The sequence below is a fragment of the Hipposideros armiger genome, unplaced genomic scaffold (genome assembly GCF_001890085.2).
Source record: "Hipposideros armiger isolate ML-2016 unplaced genomic scaffold, ASM189008v1 scaffold_184, whole genome shotgun sequence".
Classification (NCBI taxonomy): Eukaryota; Metazoa; Chordata; class Mammalia; order Chiroptera; family Hipposideridae; genus Hipposideros; species Hipposideros armiger.
The window spans coordinates 1226580-1243349 of record NW_017731534.1 but is presented as its reverse complement, the minus strand read 5'-3'; the positions used below and the strand labels follow the sequence as shown (position 1 = coordinate 1243349).

General features: G+C 40.6%; 1 protein-coding gene across 1 annotated transcript; it reads left to right on the top strand.

Annotated features, from left to right (window-relative positions):
- The first annotated feature begins 884 nt into the window (after nucleotides 1-884).
- LOC109388171 (small integral membrane protein 15-like) lies at nucleotides 885-1319 on the top strand. The gene has a single exon (XM_019652670.1). The coding sequence runs from the start codon at nucleotides 1039-1041 to the stop codon at nucleotides 1261-1263; it is 225 nt and encodes a 74-aa protein (XP_019508215.1). The 5' UTR covers nucleotides 885-1038; the 3' UTR covers nucleotides 1264-1319.
- The last annotated feature ends 15451 nt before the right edge of the window (nucleotides 1320-16770 follow it).

Below are 16770 nucleotides of genomic sequence, written 5' to 3'. Positions count from 1 at the left end.
TGCCTCTGGCAGGGAACTGAGGACAATCTGACAGATGCCAGCAGCTTCTGATAAAGCTCATTAGCTAGCTAATGCTGGTTTCATTTTATTTTTTCATTTAGAGAGGAAACAGAAAAAGGGTTAATGTCCTTATGCAAAGTGCCAGATATAATGGGATTATGGAGATCTCTGTCCTCTCACAAAGAGGCTGTTCATTGTAGCCCTACAGCACCTAGAAGCCTCCTAGTCCACAATGCAGGGAGGAAATAGGAGACAAGATGAGAACACAGTGGGTGGGAGCTGAGGAGACCAAGGAGGCAGGGGACAAAAGAGAGCTGAGAATGGCTAGGCAGTGATAATGGAAACCAAGTAAGCCACTGCCACCCAGAGCCCGGGAGTAGAGACATGAGAGAAACAAGCAGGCTCCAAATTCCAGGTGGACTCCAACTCCAGTGACAAACCTAAATCCTTCCATCAGAGAAATGGAAAAGTGGAGCCAGGTGGGTAAGGTCTGTCATTCAGCAACGCTTGGTGTGCCACCACAGAGGTGAAATCCCCAGAGATGAGGTCAGCATGGGAAATCCTAAATCTCAAAGCCTTTTATAGAAAAAGCACTCAAAAGCACTCAAAAATGTTTTGTTTTTTCATTCAATTCTCAGGGATCCTGAGGGAGAAAACAGGTACCCCCAGCCAACACTCTCAGAGGTGATGAGAATTCAGAGCCAGGATCAAAAGGGGAAGTCTTAGGCTTCAGAAAGCTTTCCTTTCCTTCCCAGGAGTCTTGTGACTTGCCTTGAATCTGTCTCTTGAGAATGGGACCTGCACATGTGATACGTGCATTTGTAAATGAAGAAGAGGGAAGTCTCGGTGGGAAAGTGGGGGCTTCCGCCTTCCTGCTTCCGGCCTGGCATATATAGAATTTAAACTTTCTCTCAGAAGTATATAGTAGAGCTAAAGAAGACGACAACTAACCAAGGGTCATCTGAAATTGTAATTGGCTCACTAATAATCCCAGGACAAAGTTAGAGATCACAACTCAAGCATAAGATTGCTACGAAGATGTTTGATATAAAGGCTTGGGCTGAGTATGTTGTGGAGTGGGCCGCAGAGGACCCATATGGTTTCCTTACAACAGTTATTTTGGCCCTTACTCCATTGTTTCTAGCAAGTGCTGTACTGTCCTGGAAATTGACCAAGATGATTGAGGCCAAGGAAAATGAGCAAAAGAAGAAACAAAAACGTCAAGAAAATATTGCAAAAGCTAAACGACTAAAAAAGGACTGAAGGAATGAACAGGCTCTGCAACCAGAGGAAAATCATTTGGAAAATTATGCAGCTTTGGAAGAAGCCACTACGGTTTCTTTGAATTTTATGACAGTATTTAGTAAATGAAGTCTGAGCATATGGAAGAATCATGTTAATTCTGACCTCTATTGTAGCAACTTTTAGGCTTTGTTATAGAAACTTGTTGACAGTTACTGTAAATTGGCATTTATTATACTACAAATTCTTTATAACTGATTTAGTCATTTACCATTTTGCAGCTTAAATATTGAAATGTAAACATTCTGTGGAGGAAAAAAATGACTTTGGATTATGAACTCTATTTAAAATATGGCTTAAAATGGGGTCCTGTTCTGGACAAAGGAAATTAAGAATGTAAAAATCAGAATCGTCCTGAGGTGAAAAGTTGCTTTGGCTTAAAAGAGATAAAACATATTAATTACATCTCTTATTATTGCTTATTTCTTAAACTAGAATTATTTCTGGCTTTCTCAAAGCAAAATAATAAGTACTTCTATGTTCTGCATTTTTCTCATTTTAGCCTTTGAGATACAAGTAATTTTATCAGACATTCTACATTTTTAAAATCTAATTTTATAAAGAATTCTCTTATTATCTTGACAATGTAGAATACCACCTACTAGACATAACAATTTTTGTATTTATGAACACTGCCATTTCCTTACATATGTGTTATTGAGTAGAGTAACACTGATTCAAAGCTTGCAATAAAAATGCCAAACCTTGTAGTACTTTGGAACCATTTTATTCTAACTTGTGCTAAGTGTAAATATGAAGTAGTTAACATGTCTTATCAGATAGTTTGCTGATTATATAGATATCATTTTTACTTTTTATTCTATTCTTTGTTTTAACTCGTGTAGTGATGTCCTAAACTTTTTGATCAAAAAAGTTCATGGTGAAAATTAAAATTTCAAATTTCTTTTAAGGAACTCTTAAGAGTTAACTCATATTTCATAAATGGTAAAGAAAGGCTTAATGCTTGGAAAAATTTTGTTTGGCATAGTAGTAATTGGATGAAAAAGATCAGTTGTCAAAATGCGAATGTTATAATTAGAAATAAAAAGCTAAAGGACATTTCCTTCAGTTAAGTAGTATAACTGGAACTTTTTACTATTAAACTTGGCTTTTATAAATGAAAAAAAAAAGAAGAGGGAAGTCTCAACAGGGTATAGAAGAGACTGTGATAATTGACTTATGTTAAAGAGACCATGGTAATTACCATCTGATTTCCCAGCATTAGTGTACCCGCCATAGATTTCTGGACCAACAATAAAGACTGTAAACTATTAAATAAGAGGCAACCAGAGGAACCCCCTTAATAACCCAAAAATGTGCCAAAGAGATCCAGGGCCAGGACCCACAACTCTCTAATACCTCATTAGAGAGATCCTCTTAGCAGCACTTGCAGGTCTCTGTTCTTCAGACTATAGTACAGCCTTCCAAAGCACACAACACAAGGGGAGGCAAGGCTCAACTATGGAGGATACTACCTTAGATTGTGTCAGGACAAAGGGCACCATCAAGGTCAAGAACAAGGTGAAGACAAGGAGAACATCTCTATCCAAGAGACCAATTCCTGGAAAAGTCTTCAGGAAGTTTCATTGCTATGTGCTTGAGCCAATAGAGAGCAGCCTAAGCAAGGGGTGCTGACATGGAGGGCAATTCTTACAACCCAGCTACTCCATTCACCACAACACCCTCATCAATATCCAACAGCCACACCAGTCATGCCAGGATTGAAATATCTCCATTCAGACCACTCAATACCCTCACAAACAATGAAAAGACCAGGTCATCCCAGACAGAAGCAAACCCTCCATGAGGCCATCTTTTATAAGAATCATAGTCACCATCACCACCTCCATTCACCTTGTTGAGAGACCTGCCTACTTTGTGGGCAAGAACAAAGGCACCAGGAGCAAGAAGAAACCCTCCACACAGGCAGAGACAGAGCAAGCAGGGGCGGTCCGTCAGCAGGAGGCTCCAACAGTTCCTCCAATATCCAGGTCATCCACCAGTGAGAACCAGTTTACCTGCCTCAAGGGCCAGCACATTCACATGTTGGGTCTCGAATCCCAGAGACCTGTAATGTCCTTTAGGAGCATAAAGGATAAACAGAAATCCAAGAGGAAACATTCCACAAATAGATAAGAACTGTCTTTGGGGGTTTGGTTTCTACCTTTGTACAGTGAAAAGATTGGAATGAAGTTATGAAACATAAAATGATGTGTACACAGGGCTACTCAGGCAAGAAGTCTGCTCAGTACATTTTCTTCCCACACACACCCCTTTATGCCATCTTTGGTATGTATGTCAGTCACTGGCACAGAGCAGAATGTTGAATAAATGAAATCCACTCCAAGTTTGGCTCTGGTTTTTATGTCCCCTGAAAGATAACAGAAACCAGATCCTAGAAAAGAGGACTTAGACTGGGGGTAAGAAGATGCAATGTGAAGAATTTGAAAGCAGGACAGAATATATAGGTCCAGGAATAACTAAAATCTAGGCATAGGAGGTTTCAGAGCCTGAGAAAACCATCCAATCAATAGGAAGCACCCAAAGTCTTCCAGAACAAATCCCTCCACTCTATCCTCCTACTGGTTCCAGCTCCATATAACTGGCTTTTATGAAATTGGGTTAATATTACTATGTCAGAGAGTTCCTAGCAAAAAAGAACCCAAAGGTTCTGTGAAGGCAGGTCCAATAGAAATGCCTCTTGGGTCTCAGTCCCAGGAATGACTATGCTGCTCCTTAATCCCAGGTCTGTGGTAATGATCACATGTCCCCCTTTTATGTGGGACAACTTCATTCTTAGAGCTGAATATGTGGCTCCGCTCTAGCAAACGTATAACGAGGTAGGGGTATTCACTCTATATAGTGGGATCTCTTGGCTTCAGGTTACAATGACCTTTATTTTCCCTTTGGAACATGTTTTTTGCCTTTTTTTTTAATTTCATGTATGTCGTTCTATTATAGTATCTCATCTCTGTGTGACAATTTAAGTCCTTTTTGGAAGAAGATAATGACTTTTCTTTAAGAAGTCATAAAACCCAATGTGTGGTCTGAAGGCATCTGGCAAAGGGGGTTTGTCGTTCACCTTCTTTGTCATGGTGATTCAGGACCAGTGTGCTTGCTGTGTTCCAGAGCCTCTTGCCTGTGAGAGCAGTGGCTAGGATAACCCGGCTTGTTTCCCTTACTGGACTCATCACCAACTGTCTTTTTCCAACCTCTAGCAGAATGGACTCCAAGCCAGGTGCCCAAGAACATGGTCAGATATGTAATGGACCACGAAGAGTTCCATGTAGCTGAGGGACAGTGACTGCAGAGGGACATGTGGACATTAGCCTAGGATGGAAGTAGATAAAGAGCACCCCAGTGAAAGGGCAGAGGGCACAAAACTGTGGCGACACTGTGTGCTAAGTGTGGATCTAAGGTCCATGGAAAGAGGAGTGATGTGACAAGAACTAAGAAATGAGCACAATGCAGGAGTCACATCACTAACGGCTTTGCTGAAGAGTCTGGATTTTTACCCTAGAAGCAATGGGAAGCCAATGAAGGGTTTTAAGCACAGGAATATCTCGATCATATTTGCACTTAAAAATTTTTTTTTCACAGCATGGGAGAATCCTCAAGCCAAAGAAAAACCAGGGGGAGGCAGGGCAGGTGTTGGCCAGGGCCAGCTCTGCCCATGGATATTTGCACTGTAGAAAAATGACTCTAGCAGAGTGTGAAAGATTGATCATTCTGAGAAGGGGCTGGAATCAAGGTTAAGATTCAATGAAGGACTAAAATAAGGCAACGACAACAGGATGCTGAATAAACTCCAGCAGAGTTTGTGACATAGAACTGGCAAAAGTTGATAGCCACATTGAAGCAGAGGGCATCAATCTGATGCTAGGAGTAGACTCAGATTGCTCAGACTTAAAGCACTGATTGGATGGTGATGTCACAGATAATCAGAGGTGGGTAATGCTGAGCCAAAGGTGAATGGAGCAAGATACTAAATGCAGATAGTTTAGGGGCCGGCTGAGTGGCGCGTTGGTTAAAATCTGGCTTGGGATGCCAGAGAGCCCTGGTTCGGCTCCCACATATGAGGGCCAGTGACACTGCCCTCCACAGCTAAGATGCTGAACAACAGCTCAACCTGGAGCTGGGCTGCCATGAGTCTCCAGCGACGGCGTAGGCTGTAGCCCCTGCTGCAGTGGGTTGCCATAGGCTACCCTGTGTAGCCAGCAGCCAGCGTGAGCGGCCAGCAGCCGCAGTGAGCGGCCGTCCAGAAGCCGGCGACTGATCTGCCTCTCCCGGGAAGAGCGCAATGATGGTGCCAACTTGGGCCAGTGAAGCAACGTCTTCCACAACTAGACTGAAGAACAAAAGGACAGCAACTTGTCTGTTCCCCTTCTCCCAATTCCCCAGCGCTGTTCCCATCCCCCAATTCCCCAATAAATATCTTAAAAATAAGTAAATAAATAAATGCAGATAGTTTAGATGAGATGCCCAAGGTATCTTCCATGGAGAACGATAATGGTCAAATAAATGGCTGTGATCACGTTTCTATAAAACAGTGTGTTTATGTGCACTAAAAATCTGGAGAAATACCATTAGAGAAAGAACAAGGGTTTAGAAAACACAGATGTTGACAGTGATTGACTCCACGTCAGTGTTCTTTCTGCTCATTTGTATATTCTGATCTGTCCATAATGATAATGTTTTACTCTTCTATTTAAAAAAAAATGGCTTTACATTTTAAAAGAAATATCATGTCCCAATTTAAAGAAACGGACCTGAGGATACTGAGCAAAAAGTGTGCAAAAGCATTATGATTGTGCCGAAGGTAACCCAGGAAGTGTGTGCAGAGTGAGATGAGAGCTGTGAATAAGTCTGTGGGCAACTAGAGGGACTGAGCAGTAATGAGGACCTAAGAGAAAGTCTGGAAGAAAGGAGTGTCCCAGAAGCCTGAACATTTCAATACTGTAGCTACTAAGTTCTTGATTATGGGACCATTTCTTATTCATGTTTGAACTCCACCCCACTGGCACACTTCGTCTCCTAGCCAGAGTACTAGCTGAATAAATGCTTATAAATAAATGTGATCTTAATCCTTCTTTTAGCCTCCATCATCTGGATTCCTGTGGAATATGATCTGTGGGACATTTTGTCTTAGAAAATAATTAGAAAGGGTTTGTAGAGCTCATAAAAAAGAGAAGGAAAACTCCTCACCCCTTAGGAGACTCATTCTCCCTGAGAGAGATCATTTAATAAAGCTTGAGACAAACTCCAGAGCACTGATTTGCAACTGTGAAGGTCAGACACAAGAGCAGGAATGCCAAGATCCAAAGACAGAGTTTAAGAGGCAAGTACTACTTCCAGTCCTATTAAAAACACCTCTAACACAAGTGGCTGTAAAAAGAGAAGGCCCATATGATTGAACATTAATATCGACAACCCCTCAATAGCCCCGTGAAATTCACCCCAAGTGTTGCAGACTATACAAGACCATAAACATTTGATTCAGGTGTGAAAGCTATAAACTATCTCCTCCACTTAGGAAAGAGGCATGAAGAGAACATGAAAAAGAAACATTTCTGGGCTTGTTGGATTTATATCTTTTCACCTATAAAATATTTGTATTGTTACAATGTTGATGTTATAAAGATTTTAAAAACAAAAACACAACAGTTGGAGGAGTGGTGGCAGACAAGGGCGGAACCACACCTTGGTGATTCTAAGCTCCTGGGCAACCAAAGAGAATGGGAAAAACACCTGAACTGTGACCCAAAGAATGTGGCTCCAAGGCCTTGAGGGAAGGTAGAGAGAAGAAGTCAAAGACCTTTCCTTCCTAATGCCATGAAGTTATTCATGCCTATATTCATCAGTGGCTCAGAACATGAAAGTGTTCTCCACGGAAGATTTCCCAAAGGTAAAAGGGAACTCCTCCTCTCCTCACCCCCCAGAACATAGGAAATGGTTTTTCTTCCATTAGAGCAACAGAAACCTCAGGATTCAGCAATTAGGACAATCTTACAGAAGCCCTAGTGAACTTCGGGAATGAGCATTGAGAAGTTCTTCCTCATATTACTCCTGTGGAGACTGTTAAATTTGCATGACAAGCAAAAATCATCCCAGTTGGAAGTAGATCATTACCAACTAATTGTTAGAAATTCAAGAACACACCAGCTACAGGGACAAGCGAACCCACATATGAGGAGACTTCCCAGAAGCCATTCATGTCATTGCTCACAGAGCTTCACTAAGAGGAAAGGCCCCAGAAAAGTGATGCTGTGAAATAAGCTCAGCTGTAACCAAAAAAAGAGGTGGTGAGGACACCTTTGGGCCAGAGAGCTGGATCAAGTTTTCCAAGAAAACAGTGAAGTGGAAATATCTCAGCATTCATAGTGTGATGGAGGTGGCCATATGGGTGACTATTACTGTCCTTCAGACAGACTCCAACTGAACTGTGCCTGAGGATTTACAGAGCCTCCAAAACCTGCGGTCCCTGCTCCCTGAGGTGTCTTCCAACATTGAACATATCAAAGGCATTTGTCTGACATTCACAGCCACCACAAAGCTGTCACCTAAGCAGAAACTAAGGTGGTGTTAGGATGCTTCCTTCATTTCAGTCACTTCCAAGGACCACCCAGAAACCAAACAAGGAAAATGGATAATAACCTCAGCCCAGTCTTTCATGCTTGAAAGGATAAAATCAAGACCCATTCATAGGAAGCCCTGAAGATTGAGACTGAGTTAGTGGAGAGCCCAAGAAGTGTTTTCTGCCCAATAGTGATAGGTGCCATTGTGAATCTCATGGACAGTCTCTGGCAGAGTCATGTTTCCTAAGCAAAACTTAGGTTATTATGGGGGCTCCTTACAGAAGACAGAAGGATATGAGACACTGGCCTTGAGGGTTCAGGGAATCAATATTTTCTTGAGAGAAAGGACTTCATGGAAGACTAGTTTGTGAGTAGATGCCTGGGAAGATACCAGGGTGAGAAAGAATGAGACTGTGGAGATAATGAGGAATGCAAGGACACAGGGGCAGTAGCTATATAAAAAAAATGAAGCATTAGAAGGGCTGAAGCACTCCCAAAGAGTGTTGAAAACGTCTGAATTAAAACAAGTGAGCCACCTCAAGACAACCCACAATCCTTAGCATCCTCCAAGGCAAGTATGGAAGGTAGTTGCTTAGCAAGGCTCTGATCTCCTTGAGCTGCTGATTGTTTTAATTGTTTTTTTTTTCCTTTTTAAAGTTGGCCTTCATATTATCAGCAAATTTCTTTACCTTAAACGTAAAGATATGGCATTGATCCTGTAAGAGAGGGAGCAGGTAGATATGAAGAAGCCCATACCACCATTGTGAGTTCTGCTGACAATTCAGGTGTCAAAATAATTGTAGCCCTGATTCTGAATATATAGGGAACTATGTCTTGTCATCTATGGGGATGCCCAGATTTATTATGCACTACACTTCTTGTCAGTCAGAGGCCAACCTTGGGATCAAGTCCCAATCCCTTTATATCTGAGACTGACTTGTAACTCAGATTACATCCAAGTTACTGGGCTTCTCATCTGACACCAAAGGACATCACACCAAGTACCAAATTTCATGGTTTCTTTCCATTCCTGGGCCACATTTTCCTCTTCTGCTGATAACCTCGTCCTCTTTCCTCTCTTAATGGAGGCAACAGGAATGTTCCAGACCTATTTATGAAATAGATCTCCTTTTTCGACTGGCATGCATGTATCATATGGATCACGATGGAAGAACTCCCAGTTTCCAGGGTAAACAATGTGAGGAGAGAATCCCTGAAACCAGAACCAGAATGGGTGACCCAAACCCATGAATGAATTCCAAGATGCTTAGGAGATGGGGGACATCTCTACTGCAGTCTTTTGCCACTGGAATCCTCTCCTCTTGCTCTCAACAACAGCAGCCTAGGGCTGGTTAAGTGGCTCAGTTGGTTAAGAGCTCGCTCAAGAGTTTGAGCTCTGAGCAACAGCGGTTTGAGTCCCGGCCCGAGCTGAGCTGCCACGGAGCTACCAACAGGTGGCAGGATGGCTCAGCTAAAAAAATAAATAAAATAAAAATAAAAACAATGGCAGCCTCCTTCTCTGTCTGCACTGGGGATAGAGGTGGTGCCTTTGGTCTTGGAAAACAAAGGCACCCTCCGGGATCTGGACTCCAAAAAAAAATTTTTTTTTTACTTAGAAATATTGTGCCCTGGATATGGAGGCACTTCAATACATATGTAACATGCACGTGCTACATATGTATTTTGTCAGTATCAGCAGTAGTTATACATTACCTTCTAAATTTATTTTAAAAAACACTCCTTTGCCCGAGACAAAAAAGTGAGTGGATAAAATACAAATAGAGCAATTAAATTCCATCCCTTCTGCAACTCTCTAAAATGCACATAAGAAAATTACAAAAAAATATTCACTACAGAAAAGCAATTCCAAAAGGTCAGCTGCAAGGTAATACCCATATAGCTATGATTCAACACAAATTTAAGGTTAGGGGGAGTACCCAAATGTTGTGTTAAACTCAATCAATTCTTTCTCTCCTCTTGTAAGTGAGGTATAATTAACATCAAAAGTTTTCTCCCTATTACAGCATAGCAAGTTTTAAAAATTCTGTGTCAATTTTTTTTGTAGACACATAGCATGTAATACCCAAATGAACTCGCTCTACAGTTCCCTTCATCAGATACTATACTACACTATCTTTTTAAATGCCTGTTTTTCTACTGTTATGAAGTTTTATCCATTCATGATGGCCATTACTTTTGTTCTGACCCCAAGTTCAATAGGAGGCCAAGAGTGAAGGGCAGAAAAGTATCACGTGGGAAAGATGGACCATCTGACATGTTACATGATTGTTTCTTCACATAACCAGAGGGTCAAAAGGTTAATCTTATTCCTAACCACCCTGTTTCTTTTTCCTTGTTCTATTTAGTGACATGCTTTTCAGGAAGCACTAAAAAAGGAGACTCTTCCCCCCACAAACTCACACCACACACACACAGTACACACAATAATAGCCCATACCCAAGGACTCATGCCCTCCACAATGAAGCACACAGCCCCATACATAACCTTAAACTTCTAAAAACTAGGGATTCCTATCCAAGAAATTCCTATTGAGAAAACAACATGGCTTACTGATCCAGAGCCAAGAGTAAAACAAACTTGAAAAAAAAGAACAGAAGGGCTTCTTCTGAATTAGGATAGAGATATTAAAAGGTGTACAAAGGAACTTAGGAAATATGCTCTTTCTCAGAAATAAGAGTCAGCAGCAGGGTAAGTCTAATAGGGAAGCTAGGATGTGAGGACCAGACCAGCCATGGGAGGAAAACACAATACAGGAATTCCCTGGCAGTGGGCAATAGGCAGAGACCAGCCAATGAAGATCAGCATGTGAAGGTCAGCATGTGAAGGTCAGCTTGTGAAGGAGGCAGAACACCGCATCATGGGAGACTGGCAGTCAGGGCAAAAGGTAGACATTCAGCTATGGGGTCTGAGGCTCAGAGTCAGGACGCCCATATCTCAAGAATGTGAGAAGTTCACGGCAGATCATATAGAAATGGGGAACATGAAGGTTCCACAAGGATAAGGGAACAAGATAACTACTGGAATGTGGACACAAGGTGTGGACACAGGAGAAAGACAAGGAGCCATCTGCTATGAGCAAGAGCTGACTTAAGACTGAACTATAGACCTTGAACTCCAGGCTTAATCTCCAAGGCTGAGGGGCAATGAAGGGGGTATTAAAATAATGGCTGCATCGGTAACAGCACTGTCCAGTGAAAAATGTCCAGAGTACAAGATAGCAAGGATAATCCCGCCCATTAATCCCCATCTCCATATAATCTTTATATGCAACAAATATTTATTAAAAGCCTGCTATGTTCCAGATACTGTGCTGGCACTGGATGCTCGATCCTGAACAAGACACAAATCCTACTCTCAAGTTATTAACAGGAGAAGGAGTGGTGATGCCTTTGTTACTGTTGTGTCTCTGATGTGACCTTCATAACACTGGTCCCCATTACTGTACCCACTGCTTGAGAGGTAGGACATTTTAGGCCTGATGGTGTTTTAGGAAAAAGGAAAGGAATCTCTGTGCCAGACCCTAATCTTAGCTCCTTCTCTGAATAATGCCTTTGAGAAGTCGGAGAGTGACAACAAATACCAAAGCTAAGGCAGCCATCACCTCATCTCTGTCATCATTTGGAGCAATTCCATGCTCTATCAAGATGAGTCACATCATAACCGGGTTTTTATGTGGAAGGTTGGCATAAGCCGTCAAAAGTTAATTGGGTATCAAGTAACGATTGCTACATCAGGATGTAGTAGGTACATAAGATTGACCAGGATTGGGTCAAGAATTCAGAGTAAGCCATGTGACCATTATCCTGAGAAGGATGGCTTCAAAGATGATGGCAAGACAATAGCCTGTTGATGTAAAAGGTTAGAGTTTTTGTTTTGTTTTGTTTTCTGAGTATTTAAATAAAATAATTTATTACAGTAAAAGGCACATTGCCATTAATCCCCCTCAAAATACTTCCCCTCACTTCAAACATGCTTATCCCATCGTTCTTGCCATTTTCTGAAAGTCCTTGGAAAGGCACAGCCATGTAGAGTGTTGGACCAAGGTCTCAGCAGTTGGCCTCTCTCCCCATGTGGAACCTCTTTAGCCCTAAAAATTCTAAACCAACTGCAGTAAGGGCCCTTAGGAAAGAGCCCTTCTCAGCAGAGACCTGCCTCCACTGTCAATTATCTGGGTTGGGAAACTATCCCTGGGCATATTAGTGACTTGTGTGATGTGGTAGTTCATTAACTGGGCCTCCTCCAGGAAGGAGACCAAGATTTAGGGCTGAAAAATGCGCTTGCCATATGCTCTGCTCCCAACTTGGCTGCTGGAAATTCAGAGAAGAACAGAGCTAAACACCAGGAATAAATTGTGTGGCTTCTAGCTGGCATCCCAGAACAGCTAGATGCTACAAAAGGGAGTATTCAGGGCCAGATGGGGGATGGGAGAAACATGTAACGTTCTCCCTGATCCCCACAGATGTTCACTAAAGCACAAATTCAAAACACTGTCCCTATCCACTAAAATGACTTGTTTTCTCAGCTTGCACATATATGTGCAGTATAAGAAGCTAACATATTTGCTAGTCTTGGTTTTTTATTCATACATTTTACAAGGCAATATTGAACAAAAACAAGATTTTCAAAGATTTTTGAATTTACTAAAATGTAATTTTCTGTTCTTTGTGGTTTTTTTACTTGCCTAGTAATTTCTAAATCATCCCTGTTACTTTTTTTTTTTTTTTTTTTTTTTAGCTAAGCCATCCTGCCACCTGTTGGCAGCTCAGCGGCAGCTCAGCTTGGACCCAGCATCAAACCACTGTTGCTCAGAGCTCACACTCTTAAGCGAGCTCTAAACCAATCCCGTTACTTTTATGACATTGATTTACAGCTGATAATCATTACTGAGTAATGGTGCTAAGTGTCTCTTGTTTTATCGTTTGCCATCAGCCAGGTCCCTTTCAACAGCATGCTTTTGGCCACAAAGGAGTTTATAAGCCAGGAAAACATTTTCTCTTTGTAAATGCATTCAAACCCCTCCCCACCCAGTTTATGTTTCCGGTTTCCTAAACTTGAGGGTCAAAATATTTCTGAAGGTTATAGTTGCCATAAAAACTAAAGCCACATTAAGATGCAACTCTGGCTCCTGTGCTCGAAGACTTGCAACAATAATTATCTCATGATACAGGCTCACTTAAAATCCCGAATGCCGCACCCAAATGAGCTTTCTGCTCTCGCTATACAGAAAGAAGTCTGTTTCTTTGCAATGCTCAGCACCTCCATTCACAAAATCATGGAGTTTATTTCCAGGGTACTAATGACACCATTACTTTAAGGGAAGTTTGCTTCCAGTGAAAAAGACTATATGAAATCTTTCCATAGATAGGCTAATTTCTTCATCCTTAACAGCACTGTTGATTCATTTCTGTCTCAGGGCCTTTGCTATTTGCTCCCATGATATGGAATGCCCTCTGCCCTGGTCTCCTGCTGACCAAATCCTATTTCAACCAAGGTCTAGCTTAAGATTCAACTTCTCCCCCAAAATGCTCTTTTCATCATAACTCTGTCCACCCCCTCTGCCAACCTCCACTTTCAAACACGCCCAAATAACTCTGTTGCGTAGGTGATATCCCATCATAGCATTCGATGCAGAAACGTCCTAGACTCACAGTCCAGATAGCTCGATTGAGAAGGTCTCAGATCCCTGACAACAATGGGAGCACAGTGCCTCTGAGTTTATGTGGTTTAGGGAGAAACAGGTCTGTTAGGCCTGAATCCCAGTCTGACACTTACTAGCTCTGTAGCCTTAGGTAAATTACTTTTCCTCCCTCAGCCTCAGTTTTCTATTCAAAAACTTCATAGAATTGTTGCCAGGCTAAAACTGGTTTAGGGGACAGCTATTTTCCCAAACACTGGAACTACAAAGATGAGAAAGAAAAAGCCCCAATCTTGAAAAAGCTCACATTCCGTAGATAAGTTATTTGCTGCAGCTTCAGGCCCTTTGAGTGAAATAGTTACATGGCATTTGGAGACCAAGAAGCTGGAAATGGGAGAAATTGGAGGGAGAGAAACTGGAGTCGGAAGCAAATCCCAAACTGCAGACATGTGTTAAAGGCTGGAAAAGAGTGATAGTAGTAGAAATAGACATGGAGGAAGATTTAAGAGATATTCCAAGTGAATAAAGTCACGGGCCTTGGTTCATTTCAGTTTTAAGATGGTAAAGAGATTGATGAAGAATCTTGACTCAAATTTCTAGCCAAGGAGACAGGGGCAGGAACTGATAGAAATGGGGTACCTGAGAAGAGTTTGGGGAGTGGGAGAAATCACCCTCTACAGAGACCACAGGGGTGTGTCTCAAATAGACAACTAATGCCAATTTCAAAGTCCAACAGCGTTTTCTTTTACAGCCCCATTAACTCCCCTTCTTCTCTCTACCCTCTCCCTCATTTTATCTGCAGAAAGTTCAGTGGTGACTTGAACGATCAACTAGGTTTGCTAGACCTAAGCAAATAGTGTGCACCACTAATAAAAAAATACTTCCCCCATGCATCTTTTTATTGGCCCTACTTGACTTTTCAAGTTAAAAGAACTTAGCCTAGGATAACCCATGCTCTCTTGACCATTCCTCCAAGAGGACAAACATCCAACTGTCCTCTGAAGCTGCCCAGGCAAAGCAAGGCAGCCTGGTCTGTTACGATTGGAGGATGGTGCTTCCTTCCACATTCTGAGCCAGTAACTGCCACCCAGGTCCAGTCAGAATCTGCCTTTTGCAAAACCCCCAGCCCTGTCCCCACCCCAACCCTGAGCATGCTCACAGCAGATTAAGAAGATTCCTTAAACCGTCCCAAATTTATATAGATCAAATAAATTTAATGCATTTCCTTTGCTCCAACAATTCTAGAAATTTATACTAAAAAGTAATCAGAAGTGCAAATAAATTTGTGGCTAAAAATATATCAATTGAGGCAGCCCCTTAGATTGCAAAGAAAAAAAGCAAAAATGTAGGGACATTCTGAATGCAAATCAATAAGGGAGTGTTTAAATAAATTTCCACATGTCCACATAATGGAATATTATACAGAGATTTAAAATGTTGTGAAGGCATTTTAATGGCATAGGAAAATATCTGAATACATTTTAATAAGTGAAAAAAATAACAGACTACATATAATTTTGTTCTTAATTTTGTAATGTTTGTACATATGCATATAAACATACATACATGCAATATATATATATATATATATATATATATATATATATATATATGCGCCAACACACACCCATACCAACAAAAAATAACCTGGGAGGTTATAATTATTGCTATCTCTAGGTGGAGGAATTACAGATGACTTTTACTTTCTTCTTTGTACTTTTCTGTATTTTCTAATTATTTTTGAAATATTTTATAATCAGAAAAAAAATTCTACAAATAAAGGGAAATGGGCCATGAAATAGGCTATGTCTTGGAGGAAAGAAACCTGTAGGAATAGCATGTATGTCATGGAGTGTTTATTTCCTCAGTACTTAAAGGGGATACTTTTTCTTGCTTGAACCTGAGATGGTCAGTCTTTCCATCTCTTTGGATTTCAGAGCTTTCCTTTAACGCTCAGAGCTTCTCTAAATAAAACATATATTCTTCCATTCCTAGGCAATGAATGACCACAAAAATCCACTAGGTATTTGGATACAATTATTTCTCTTTCCTTTATGCTCATTGAATTAATTTTTGCCAAGATAGAAATGATTTTATTCTTTGGATTAATTAGGGATTAGATGGTAATAGACTGGAAATAAATTTTCTTCCCATTGACCTAAATTAACTTTGCTTTTGAGATCCAGCATAGCCTCAACAATTATCTGAAAGGAAAAAGTATATATATATATATATATATATATATATATATATATATATATATATATATATATATATATATATATATATAATAACCCATTACGTGCAGAAAACTGTAGCCAATCCAACCATTTAATGTCTCATTAACACCATTTGTAATAAATTTCCCCAAAGTCTTTGACTAATGTAAGCCATCTTTGTCTGTAGAAAATGGTGGTGGGAGGGTGTTCCCCTTCTAACAAGTATTTTTGTGTAGGAATCTATTTTGTAGCAGGACCAGTAGTTGGCCAAGTCTTATTTTTTCTTATTTAACTACATACTACTGTGCCTCTCATCTCTGCAATTCAACTTCCACATGATGATGGAATTACTGTCTAAAACATCCCCTTTGGACACAGTTGTCTCTCCTCCACACCTTATATTTGCATAGTAAGTGAAGATTCATTGAAGTCTTTCATTTAAAGGATCTTATGTGATCTTTGTAAGAACTCTAGAAAATAGAGTTTTACAGGTGAAGAAACTAAATTCAGAAAGATTAAGTTACTTGTCCAGGTACTCCTGTTAGGAAGAGATGGCTCTCAGATGATAACTTCAGTTTTCTAACTTGTGATTCAGTGCTCTATCTTTCAATAACCCTAAGAATACCATCACTTTGTTTTGCTATTGGGTTTTAAGACATTTTTCTCATCTATATGCATTTAACCACTTCCACACTGCCTCTTAATAATGATGTAGATGCGTGTTACATATCATCATTTCACATTCATTTGTAATGGTGACAAACTGAAAGCTTCTCCTCTAAGAATAAAATGAGGATGCTCTCTCTCACCACTGTTAATCTACACAGTATTGGAAGTCCTAGCCAGAGCAATCAGGCAAGAGAAAGAAATAAAAGTCATCCAAATTAGGAATGAAAAAGTCAAATTGTCACTTTTTGCTGATAATATGATTCTTTATATAGAAAACCCTAAAGACCCCACACCAAAAAAAAAAAAACTATTAGAAACAATAAACAAATACAGTAAAGTTGCAGGGTA

Coding starts and splice junctions, on each gene's coding strand:
- LOC109388171 (XM_019652670.1), top strand. CDS start 1,039: ATGTTTGATATAAAGGCTTGGGCTGAGTATGTTGTGGAGTGGGCCGCA.